The following is a 12,410-nucleotide window of genomic DNA, read 5'->3' as shown; positions in this document are numbered from 1 at the left end:
ATTCTAGTGACGGCACAGATAAAACTGAATTCGGTTCATTTGAGCGAATCGGCTCATGCGGACCCCCGTCGACCTGATCTAAAACCTGAAGCCTTTGTCTTAGTAGACTCAAAGCCTTGCTAATTAGGCCACCTACCTACTACTAACAAAGACATTACCATTTTAAAATCCTTCTGAATGCGACAGATCTTGAGCGAACACAGTAATTCAATTCCCCACTTAGGCTAACCCGCTTTCAGAGTGTGTGTGTGAATGTGAATGAAATAAGGCGGGGCATAGTATTTATCAGGTCTGAACCCCTTGACCACGCCCCTCGTGTCTGACGTCAGAGGTTTGGTTTGTACTGGCGACGTGCAGAACGCACACCAACACAACCACGCGCATGAGGAGCGCGCCTGCGGGATGGAGCGCGCGCGGCACGATCCCATACCCATCCGTTTATTTAACGGAGAAAGGGTGAATATACTTGTGTGATGAAACGGATACGGTTGTTGGTTTGCGTTTGTTGAGGCGGACGCGTTGTGCGTGGATCAACGTGAAAGTTATCCGCAGGAACGCGTGGGGAAGGACACGATTTAAAGGGCCAGCAGCGCGCAAACAAGAACATGGAGCGATGCCCTACTGTTTTGGATCCAGACCGGGATAAACAGTATTGCGAGCTGTGTGGCAAGATGGAAAACCTTTTAAAGTGCGGTCGGTGCCGGATCTCCTTCTACTGCAGCAAAGAACATCAGAAACAGCACTGGAAAAAACATAAACTCACCTGCAAAGAGGCTGGAAAGACCCAGATTGTGGCACAAACTTCACAGCTGCAGGAGAAAGCAGCTGATCCAACACTGTTCACCAGAAGTGAAAGCTCAGAAACTGACAGCAGCAACACAAAACACAAACCCCAAACACTAAAACTGGCCACGGAGTACATAATCCCATGTATGAACAAACATGGCATTTGTGTCGTGGACAACTTTCTGGGTGAAGACATAGGATTGTCCATTTTAGATGATGTGAAAGCTCTTCATCAGGCTGGTAAATTCACTAACGGACAGCTGGTGAGTCAGAAAAGTGACTCTTCTAAGGACATAAGGGGGGATAAAATCACTTGGATCGAGGGGAAGGAGCCTGGATGCGAGAAGATCTGCTTCTTGATGAGTCGCATGGACGACCTGGTCAGGAATTGCAATGGAAATCTGGGAAACTACACTATAAATGGAAGGACTAAAGTAAGTATATGTCAAGGATGCTTTACTAACACCGGCCCCTCATGTCATCGTGGTTTTGAAGGCTTCATGCATCGTCCGTTCAATCTGCTAATAGCCTGTTTCGTTGAAACTGATGCAGCTCAATGTTGGGATTTTTATTATTTTGTATTGGTGTTTTTTCAATGGATGATGCAGGGTGGCCAATGGCTGATATAAAATGCTAAAAGATGCATCTTTATTATATCCAGGGCTTTTTTTGCTCACCGGCTACTGTGTCTAGTGGTTTTCCAGTTACTAGCCACTCAGCATTGTTACTGGCCACAATTTTAACATCGATACCATGGGGGAAAACTGCCATATAGATATTAATATCTCATAATTTGGCAGCATGTATTAACCTGACTCACGGATCCATTATACTGTTACACATGCATTTTCTTTCTCAACTGTTTACGTTCACTTAAAACATAACTGACTGATTTACGTGAATACTCACCAACTCAGCATTTTTGACATTATTTTGTGTGCATTTGAATGTTTAAGCGCAATAAGCAGCGAAGAAGACTCAATTTAGTGCTGAGAGGCCGCTTTATGTGCGCCAACTTTCGGTGTGTGAGCACAAAATCTGCGGGACTAAGTAAAATTATGTGCAATACGTGCAATCCCTTGCCGAAATTCAAGCCCTGTAACACCAACAATATTCATCCAGAGCAAATGCAACGAGTGAGTGAGGAGAGGCGGGTGTGTGTTACTCGCATTCGGAGAGAGAGAGAGAGAGAGAGAGAGAGAGAGAGTGCAGCTGGTGTCATGTATTCTGTGGAAAATGACTATTGGAAGCGTTTCAGATATTCCAGTATTGATATCGAAATATCTATATTTTTGACAACACTACATTGCACTTAGTTTATTATTTTAGATGCCTTTTAAAAAAAAACGGAAAAAAAAATGTAATATATCAAATCGAAACTAAAACAACACAAATGGAAGGATGGGGACTTTGCAAATATTTATAGTGAAAACACTTTGCAGTTCCAGCTCGGCACACCTGAACATGTTCTCAACCGACTTCATGAGGTGCATCCTGGGAACTGAAGGAGTTGACATGTGTGCTGCACATATATGATGATCTTGCACACGCTTGCTTCATTAACAAAAGCCAGAATTACAATATTATCTGATCAATGCTTAAATCTTGGCTTGTTCAATCAGTCTGTTACCATTTAGTATGGATACTGTTTGACTTGTCCGGTTTGATGTCTTATTACTGAGTAATTATAGTGAAAACGACACTTGAGCTGGAATTATTCTGGTTAAATTCAGTGCATCATTTCCAGAGTAACTGCATCCTTGCTTTTTTTTTTTTTTTTTTTTGGCAAGTGATTTATTCCTTTATTTTTGGGTTAGGTAGGAAAATGATACTTTCAGCATAGAAAATTACAGTGAATATGTATATTCAGATTTTACCCTCGTACATGGCACAGTTTAAAGATGATCTCTGCAACACAAGCAGTGATGGCAGTTCCCTAACCTGAAAAACCTTTGTTTGTGCATTAGCTGGAATATAGTGGTGCATGTGGCATTTGTTGTGTCTGTTAGAGTAACACTTTCGCTTTTTCTTTGTAATTTGAAAAACTGCCTGTAACATTAATAACAAGGTCATATTTAATTGCAGGGAGTGCATGGACTGATAAAACGATGCAACCTTGAATGAAATGCAAGTCTGCATAAATGTACAGTACATATAGGTGGGTCAAATATTCTTAAGATTTGATATAATAAACACAGAACAGAAACAGAAAGTCTAAATCAGTACCCGTTTCTACGTACAGTATGTTCTACATCCGAACTTGCCATGACAGCCAATAAAAAAAGAAAAAAAAAGATTGTTTCTCAGATGAAGTAGTTTGGCACAGTGCAAGTCTATGCTCTCATGATGATATACTACCACTCAAAAGTCTAAACACACTTGACTGAATTTGTTTTTAATGGTCATAAAAACTTTCATACATGATTGTGCTTAAATACCTCAATATTATCGCATCTAACATAAATATATATATATGCATACACACACACAGTTTGAAAGCACTAATATAAACAATGTTTTTTAATGTATTAGTTGGAGAAGACGGTAAAGAAAAAGCCGTAACACTTTACTTGAAGGGGTGTGCATAAGACTGACATGACACCTTCATAATCATGACAGGACACATGTCATGAATATGAAGGAGGTGTTATGCATGTTTATGACAACTGTCATTAAGTGTCATTCGCTCAATTATGACATTTTTAATGCAAAAATGACATTGTTTGATATGTCTTTGTTATGACAACTTGACATATACCAATACATCATAACCTGTCAGTGTCTTGGTAATGACAACTTGACATTACCAAGACAACATAACCTGTCATAAATATGTCATAAACATGACATACCAGATTAATTAAGAAACCACTTAGCTTTATGGGTTAACATTAAACTGTCATGTGATTGGTTTTGACATTGGCTGTCATGGGGCATTATAACTGTGTCATGAATATTTTTCTTGACCTCAACTACAGTGGTATAAATTTAATTTGTCATTAAAATGTCATTTAATGACATTAAGTAGTTTCTTAACCTCTGAAGCTAAGTTTGATAATTAATTTATCAAGTTGATAATTAATTATTGATAATTGATCATTAATCTGCTTTGTCATGTTAATGACATTTATGGCAGGTTATGTTGTCTTGGTAATGTCAAGTTATCATAACAAAGACATCTCAAACAATGTCATATTTGCATTACAAATGTCATAATTGAGTGAATGACACTTAATGACAGTTGTCAAACATGCATAAACCCTCCTTCATATTCATGACGTGTGTCATGTCATGATTATGAAGGTGTCATGTCAGTCTTATGCACACCCCTTCAAGTAAAGTGTTACCGAAAAAGCTACACCTTCAGCAGTTTAAAAGCATGTTTTGATCACTACATGATTCCCATATTTCCATTTCTGTAAGAGTTTGAGGACTTCACTTTTATTTTAAATTGTGGCAAAGAGCAAGAATAAAGCGTTAAGGCCACATTTGCATTTGTATGTCGCTGTTTTTAGTGCATCCAAGCCTCGTTCAGGCCTCAGTTTCACTTTAGCCTTGCGTGTGACCTCAGATCTCACTGTCCCTGAGTATATCAGCGCGACTGACCCACGAGACCCACACACACAGAGTCGCTCGTCCAGCCCCGCTAAACCCTCCCTCTCTTTCATATTCAACCACAAATGATCATGCAAGTTACCTTGATGTTTAGCGGGTCTCTGCTTACTACAGTTTCCTTTGTGCTGCTGTGAAATCCCTCCAAGTAAACACACAATTAAGTTTTGTTGCTGTAACCGAGCTCTTTCATAGATCTGTCGATGCTGTCTTTTTCTCTGTAATTTAACGTTTATGTAATTGAGCAAGTCAGCGTTTCATGGCACATTTTTATGCACATTTATAATATAGACAAACCCAACAGTTGGGTTTAAATTTTGTAATAAAAATGTTGGTCCCACTTTATATTAAGTGGCTTTAAGTACTATTACATCAAAAAATAAGTACTTATTGTGTTGATGTTGTATTGTTAAACACATTTGCTGCTATTGAGGTGTGATGCGGGTGAGGTTAGGGACAGGTGTGTGTGATATGGGTCGGTTTAAGGCTGGGTTAAGGTGTAAAGGAAGGGTCAACCGTGTAATCACAAAATGAAATTACATAAATTAATTACAGCTGTAATTACATGCTGGTATTTTTAAAATATAAGTACAATGTAAAAACATGTATATGTACACAATAAGTCCATTGTATCAAATTATTAATTTCAATGTAAGAAAATAGTACTTAAAGCCGCTTAATATAAAGTGGGACCAAAATTTGAAACCCAATGGTTGGGTTTGTCCATTTTTGACTCAAACAACGGTTTAAACAACCCAGCATTTTTTAGAGTGTAGTCCCCTTTTTTTAATATATATATACACTCACCTAAAGGATTATTAGGAACACCTGTTTAATTTCTCATTAATGCAATTATCTAATCAACCAATCACATGGCAGTTGCTTCAATGCATTTAGGGGTGTGGTCCTGGTCAAGACAATCTCCTGAACTCCAAACTGAACGTCAGAATGGGAAAGAAAGGTGATTTAAGCAATTTTGAGCGTGGCATGGTTGTTGGTGCCAGACGGGCCGGTCTGAGTATTTCACAATCTGCTCAGTTACTGGGATTTTCACGCACAACCATTTCTAGGGCTTACAAAGAATGGTGTGAAAAGGGAAAAACATCCAGTATGCGGCAGTCCTGTGGGCGAAAATGCCTTGTTGATGCTAGAGGTCAGAGGAGAATGGGCCGACTGATTCAAGCTGATAGAAGAGCAATTTTGACTGAAATAACCACTCGCAACATGACATCATGACTTTGCGTAAACATACACGCCACTTTCAAGTCAAGTGGCGTGTTATCTATACGCATTTTGAGCTATCCTTGTGTATGTCCCATGGTATGTCCACGCCGAAACGAACCGTCATCTTTTGCGTGTATGTCTACGCCGTTAAACGTCCGAGTGATTCCGCGTGTTTGTGTATGTGTACGCCGTTAAATGTCCGAGCGAAACGAAGCAAAATTCATATCTACATCTGTGGAGCAATATTTTTTTTCCTAGGATGGTAGGGGAAGACTCATAAATGGTATTAACGCCAGTGACGGGTAGGTTTAGGGACGGGGTTGGGGTAGGTCATATATTTATATATAGGCTACACAGTAATGTAACGTTAAGTCAAAGGCGTTGATAAACACGCTGAAAAGCGATTATGCGTGTTGATAGCACGCCAAAAATGGAAATACGAATTGGCGTGTCATACATACGCCATTTCATGAGATCAGTCTGCCACTCGTTACAACCGAGGTATGCAGCAAAGCATTTGTGAAGCCACAACACGCACAACCTTGAGGCGGATGGGCTACAACAACAGAAGACCCCACCGGGTACCACTCATCTCCACTACAAATAGGAAAAAGAGGCTACAATTTGCAAGAGCTCACCAAAATTGGACAGTTGAAGACTGGAAAAATGTTGCCTGGTCTGATGAGTCTTGATTTCTGTTGAGACATTCAGAATTTGGCGTAAACAGAATGAGAACATGGATCCATCATGCCTTGTTACCACTGTGCAGGCTGGTGGTTGTGGTGTAATGGTGTGGGGGATGTTTTCTTGGCACACTTTAGGCCCCTTAGTGCCAATTGGGCATCGTTTAAATGCCACGGCCTACCTGAGCATTGTTTCTGACCATGTCCATCCCTTTATGGCCACCATGTACCCATCCTCTGATGGCTACTTCCAGCAGGATAATGCACCATGTCACAAAGCTCGAATCATTTCAAATTGGTTTCTTGAACATGACAATGAGTTCACTGTACTAAAATGGCCCCCACAGTCACCAGATCTCAACCCAATAGAGCATCTTTGGGATGTGGTGGAACGGGAGCTTCGTGCCCTGGATGTGCATCCCACAAATCTCCATCAACTGCAAGATGCTATCCTATCAATATGGGCCAACATTTCTAAAGAATGCTTTCAGCACCTTGTTGAATCAATGCCACGTAGAATTAAGGCAGTTCTGAAGGCGAAAGGGGGTCAAACACAGTATTAGTATGGTGTTCCTAATAATCCTTTAGGTGAGTGTATAAAATGCATATAGTTTAAGTGTAAAATATTACGCGTACTCACGTTTTGTCTTGTTTTCCAAGGACGGCACAACTATTTGTGTGTTCTCGCTCTCTGCTCTTTGACCATGAATGTTTCCTCATATTACATGAGTCTGATATTATATCATGTCTTAGCCAACTTCATGCATTTTGTTACACTGACGAAGGTCAAGAAATATCAAGCCAGCAATGACTCATACAAGTAGCTGTCTTCATCAATGACGCTTTCTTTTCCTCATGCTCATTTCCTCATATAGCACAAATATTATATCTCAAAAATATTTCCTGATAAGTGATAGATGGACATTTTTACAGTGTAGTCGTGCAAATGAATTTTTGTGTGATTTTTAGGTCACTGATAGTCTTTTGCTCTCTTGAATGAGCGTTTGAATACGAGACACAGGAGAACCAGTGGTGTTGGATGTTAGTGACTTCACTGAAGCAAACGTTCATTAAAACTTCTCCGTTTGAGTTCCACAGAAGAAAGAAGGTCATACGGGGTTAAAACGACATGAGCTTATAGTTGATGCTGACGGCCAGAGCTTTACCTCTTGGTTGGACTGTAACGTGACCTGCTTTAATGGTATGCAGCTTTACAATAGCCTCTCTGTACACTTCACTTTTTGTGTGTGTGTGGATCTATGCAAACAATGCTTATGGAGAGAGTCCTGCTTTTACCGACTTTTGACCCAATTTGCTGGTTTGTGCAAAAAAGGAAGTCATGTGGATTTGGCTTCAGAAGGCTTTTCATTAAGACCGATTTCACAACGGCCAATGAAGGGAAAAAAGAGGACGTTTTTTAATCATACAATCTTCTTTATCGACATTGATGGTTCCATGAAGAACCTTTAAAGGCACACTATGTAAGATTTTTGGATCAAAATATTCAAAAAACACTAGAACAATGTTATATATTTAGTTGATTTGTGTACTTTCATTTTCCCAAATGTTTTTAAGAATTTTAATAAAATGGATAGTTCTGGTCCTTGATTGGTTGAGCCGCGTTCGAAGCCGTTGTAAATTACTTCGAAACACACACCTGTGACCGCATTACATTAGTGTTACACACACACACACACACACACACACACACACATACCTGTGACCGCATTACATTAGTGTAACACACACACACACACACACATACCTGTGACCGCATTACATTAGTGTTACACACACACACACACACACCTGTGACCGCATTACATTAGTGTTACACACACACACACACACACATAATCATTTGTTAACAAACAAGTATTCATTACTTCAATGAGCTCCTCCTGCATTCAAATATTACATTGTTTAAATTCATACATATTTAGCTTACTGTGATTTTGTATATGTACATTTCTGAAACACAAAACTTAGACAGTTTCCTCTGATATCAGATCACTGTAAATTGTAATGTGGACTCGTGCACTTTCTGAAAAGCTGCTTTGAAACGGTGTGTATTTAATGTGAAACGCGCTATACAAATAAACGTGAATTGAATTGCTGCTCAAACCTGTTTTAGGAGCCTTTATCTTTAAGAGTGTATGTTGGGGGATCTAATGCATTGTTTAGATGTCTTTTGCACATTAAGCTTCATGTGGTCGTGAGTTCCCGAGGCAGAGATCCAGGATCCGTCTTGAGAAAAGGCTCTGTTGTTCTGGCAGTTTTGCAGCTGTAGAGGCGAGTTGGAAAAGAGGATGCCGGAGGGGCTGGTGTCATGGGAATGCCCAACATCTTAAAGCATATCTCTTTCTCCAGCTAATAGAAAGGTAGAGCCAAAGCCCTTCTGACTTACTGTGATGTCTAGACGTCTGCGAATGTGTATCACAAGATCACAGACACGTACGGTTAACAGAACCAAGGGTTTCGGAGAGACATGGCATGCTTACAGTTGTTGTGGATGTCTTATGGTTGATCAAATATGATCAGTATTCAGTGTTGAGATCTCAAGAGCCGACAGAATCGTTGCTTGGATCTCAAAATATAACTTTATTTGTCTTGGGGTTACGATCTCAGTCACATTTCCAGAGTGTTAGCGGTGTTAATGACGTTGGCAAGAAGTCATTGTCTCTGAACTGATCAGTGGCTCAGATGTGAAATGAGTGGCATTTAATTTCTTTTATCCTTTTTTCTGTTTTTTTTTTTTCTTCTAGAACGCACATAGACGATCATTATATTTTGTCCAAAAAAATGTTTTGTTATATGGTCTGACAGTTTGGCTTGTGTAGGTATGTGTGTGTTGGTGTTGATATTGACCAATTGTTCTATTTTATATGTTGGTTTAGTCATTTTAAATACAATATTAACATTTTTTTTTTTTGGTGTGACATATTAAGATCTGTCCAGGGACAGCAGATGTAAAATAGCTTTTTGGCTAATTCCGGCATATTATACATTTATTTATGTATTATTAGTGTGCATTGTCCCTGTTAAATAAACCTGAAATAAATAAATAAATAAATTTGTTTTCGCCACCACTTTGATGCACATCAGTGTAATATTGTTTGCATTTTTAATGACAACTAATGAAATTAAGTTCAAACCGACAAACAAAACTGGGAGTTAGAGGAACTTAATTTGTATTATAAACACCCATTTTTTTTAAGTTTTAAGTTCATTACTACACTGAAACAATTTTCGCTCAGAAATTGCTAATAAATGTCAAACAATAACAAAAAACCGACAACAACAACATTGAATTAAATGTGAAATTTTGACGTAGAAAAAATGAAAAAATATTGACTAAAATGTCATGTTTTTCAAGGTACAAAATATTATGGTACTAATCATATTTATGCTGTAGTTATAATCCAGTTATTCACTTTTTGTGCATAAAATGAAATTTCCAACTTAAACTGTGATAAATCTTGAATGCTTAAATTTGGTCTCTTTTTTAATGCTGAAACTTGGCAGAGTTTTGCTGAAGTTAAAAATTTTTTGTAAAAAGTTATAAAAAGTGAACCAAGAATTTGACAGAATTTTACGTTCATTGTTATGAAAACATTTTGAAAAGGTTTTTTGTACGAGTAAATATTTTCCAAAACACGTTTTACTACTTTGTGCAAATCAAAGCCATAAATCTAAAACAAGTTGTGGTTCATATTTGAGGTTAAAAAATGAAAATGAAAAAATGAAAAATGAAATGTTCCCAATTTCCAATGACTTTTTTTTTTCAGGGCCATTTAACCTTTTCGAATCATCTCCATGCTTTGAGTTTGTGTGTGTGTGTGTGTTCACATAAAGTGCCAAAACCCTTACCGAGTTTCATACCGATGAAGTAAAAAATTATTTTAAAAAAACAAAACAACTAATTGTTTTGGTCAAAAATGACGAAGAGCACCAGAGGGTAATATTTTGGGGTTAGGACTGTGTTCATGGTCTTGAACAACAATCTTTCCTCTGATTTCAAGGATAGATGATTGATATTAAAGTTGTTCCAGGATTATGCTCTAGTTGTAGTTCGGTTTTGCAGGTGTTTGCTTTTTATCCTCCTTTTCCTCCTACTTTGGGAAATATTGTGTGCAGAGGGTCTGACTGTGTACAATTGATATAATCACTTTAAAATAAAATATATCTAACACGTCTATATGTACTATATCTATCAATCCTTAAATGGGTTGAGATAGTTAACCCAAAATATAATTCTTCAAAATATCTTCTTTCAGTTCAGCAGAAGAAAGTAAGTTTCAGATTTTCCATTTTTAGGTGAACTATCTCTTCAAGCACTAAGGCTTAGTTTTGTCCTAAACAAAAACAAAAAATGCGAATAATATGTATCAGTTTTTATGCATCATTAAAATAAATAAATAAAACTAATATCGTTTCTTTTATTTGTTTTATGAAAAAACTTTAAGAATCTGAAAATGTATGCAGTGCCCTCACTGACTTTTGAGGTTTCTCAGTTTATTTATTAATTTGTTATTATTACGTTTGATTTATTTGTGGAGTTTGGTCTGAGCCAGCGAAGGTTAGCTGAGAGTGTGCTTCGTATCGGACACAGAAATAAACAGTGGCGCGAGGCTCCGTCTCTTATCAAACAATCAAACTAAATATTATTGTTTCAATAATCAGTTGTTTTGGAGGAGCCTAAAAGCTTTGATTGTCCATAAAATGGTTTATTGGCAAAACAAATGCCCTTTTTCATCTGGCAGCTGTTTTTCAGATTAATAATGTCGAGTCATATTCATTTCATTTGTTGAACATTGACCCGTCCTCATTCATTGGTGCAACTGGTAGAGTTCGGTTCAACAAGTCGAGTTTAAATGTGGTTTATCATATCATATATATCATATATGTGAAGGATTTGTGCAGACCTGGGAATGATGAGCTGTTTCCCTGTCAGGTTCTGCTTCTTGGGTTTTTTCTTCTTCCTATAATAAGTAGTCAGTGTTTGTTCAATAAGATATTTTCCTATAACATTTCAATGCTGTCGGAGACGTTAAGCGACAGCGTTTCCCACAGAACTGCACCATGCAACAATTTTAACTCTAACCACATTTGCTATTAAAATTAATGCAATTTGGAATAAAACTCCTGTATGCATGTCTAGATTCACTGAGTTTAAGGCATATCATGACTTGCAAACAAAGCATACGGTGAGAAAAAAAGCATTAGTCTTTTTCTGCAATGCAATGACATGTAACTCGACACCCTTGCCTCATTTAGTATACGCGGTTCTATGAATATGCAAATGAGCCCCGCCTCCACTCACTCCCTCAGCTCAGAGATCCACTGGTTGACGATCACACGTTGATCTGATTGGTCAGAAGGTCGTTTGTGACGTCAGAAACACCAGCGATTTCAAACAACTTTCAAAATTACAGATTTGCGCAAAACTTTTGCGATTTTTTTCTAAATGTCGACAAAAAACGTTTCCATTAACCGATGTTATGCGACTAATTTTTTCCTCTCGCGATAAGCCATTACAAAAATCATGGCGACGGATGTTGGTAGGTTTACGTATATCTCAGCCACTGCACTGGCCATTAATATTAACTGAAGGAGACGTGTGTGTGTGTGTGTGTGTGTGTTATCCAAGCATTAATGGCAAGGAACGACCCTTATACTGTGAACGGCACATATGAGGAGTTTCTCTGTGTTTCTCCTCATTTCTGCCTCGAGGTCGTGATTGTGGCATTTCTTTGAGGTTTAGAATCCAGTATTCCTGCAATTCTTTTGTCTTTTATGAATTTAATAAAGAACTCTGTCTCATATTCTGTCCAAACACACCGCGTCATCTACGTCAGGTGACTGTAAAGCATCGTACACACCGGGACGAATATCGGCTCGCGTTATTCGTCAGCGTTTTTCAACGCGTTTTTTGTGTTCACACCCAAGCGATTTTCGCTGACGATGAGCCGAGTGAACATGCCAATTCATTCCCTGACATTAGATGGCGCTTAATGTAAAACAGAAATTCCCCGGTCCACAAAGTGGCGCTGCGCAACTACGCTTCTGACACTCGCTTGTCACTCAGAAGAAGAGAGCAAGTTT

The 12,410-nt window shown here is 38.4% G+C and overlaps 1 protein-coding gene across 1 annotated transcript in view; it reads left to right on the top strand.

Moving 5' to 3' along the window:
* The first annotated feature begins 335 nt into the window (after positions 1-335).
* egln1a (egl-9 family hypoxia-inducible factor 1a) overlaps positions 336-12,410 on the top strand; it is a 30,041-nt gene continuing 17,966 nt past the window's right edge. Inside the window, exon 1 of the mRNA XM_056232687.1 lies at positions 336-1,220. Coding sequence (XP_056088662.1) covers positions 606-1,220 — 615 coding nt within the window. The 5' untranslated portion in view covers positions 336-605. The remainder of the gene's footprint in view (positions 1,221-12,410) is intronic.

The sequence above is a fragment of the Rhinichthys klamathensis genome, unplaced genomic scaffold, assembly GCF_029890125.1.
Source record: "Rhinichthys klamathensis goyatoka isolate OS25496 unplaced genomic scaffold, OSU_Roscu_1.1 h1tg000352l_1, whole genome shotgun sequence".
Taxonomy (NCBI): Eukaryota; Metazoa; Chordata; class Actinopteri; order Cypriniformes; family Leuciscidae; genus Rhinichthys; species Rhinichthys klamathensis.
The sequence above is the reverse complement of the archived record's forward strand: the minus strand, read 5'-3'. Positions and strand labels throughout refer to the sequence as shown.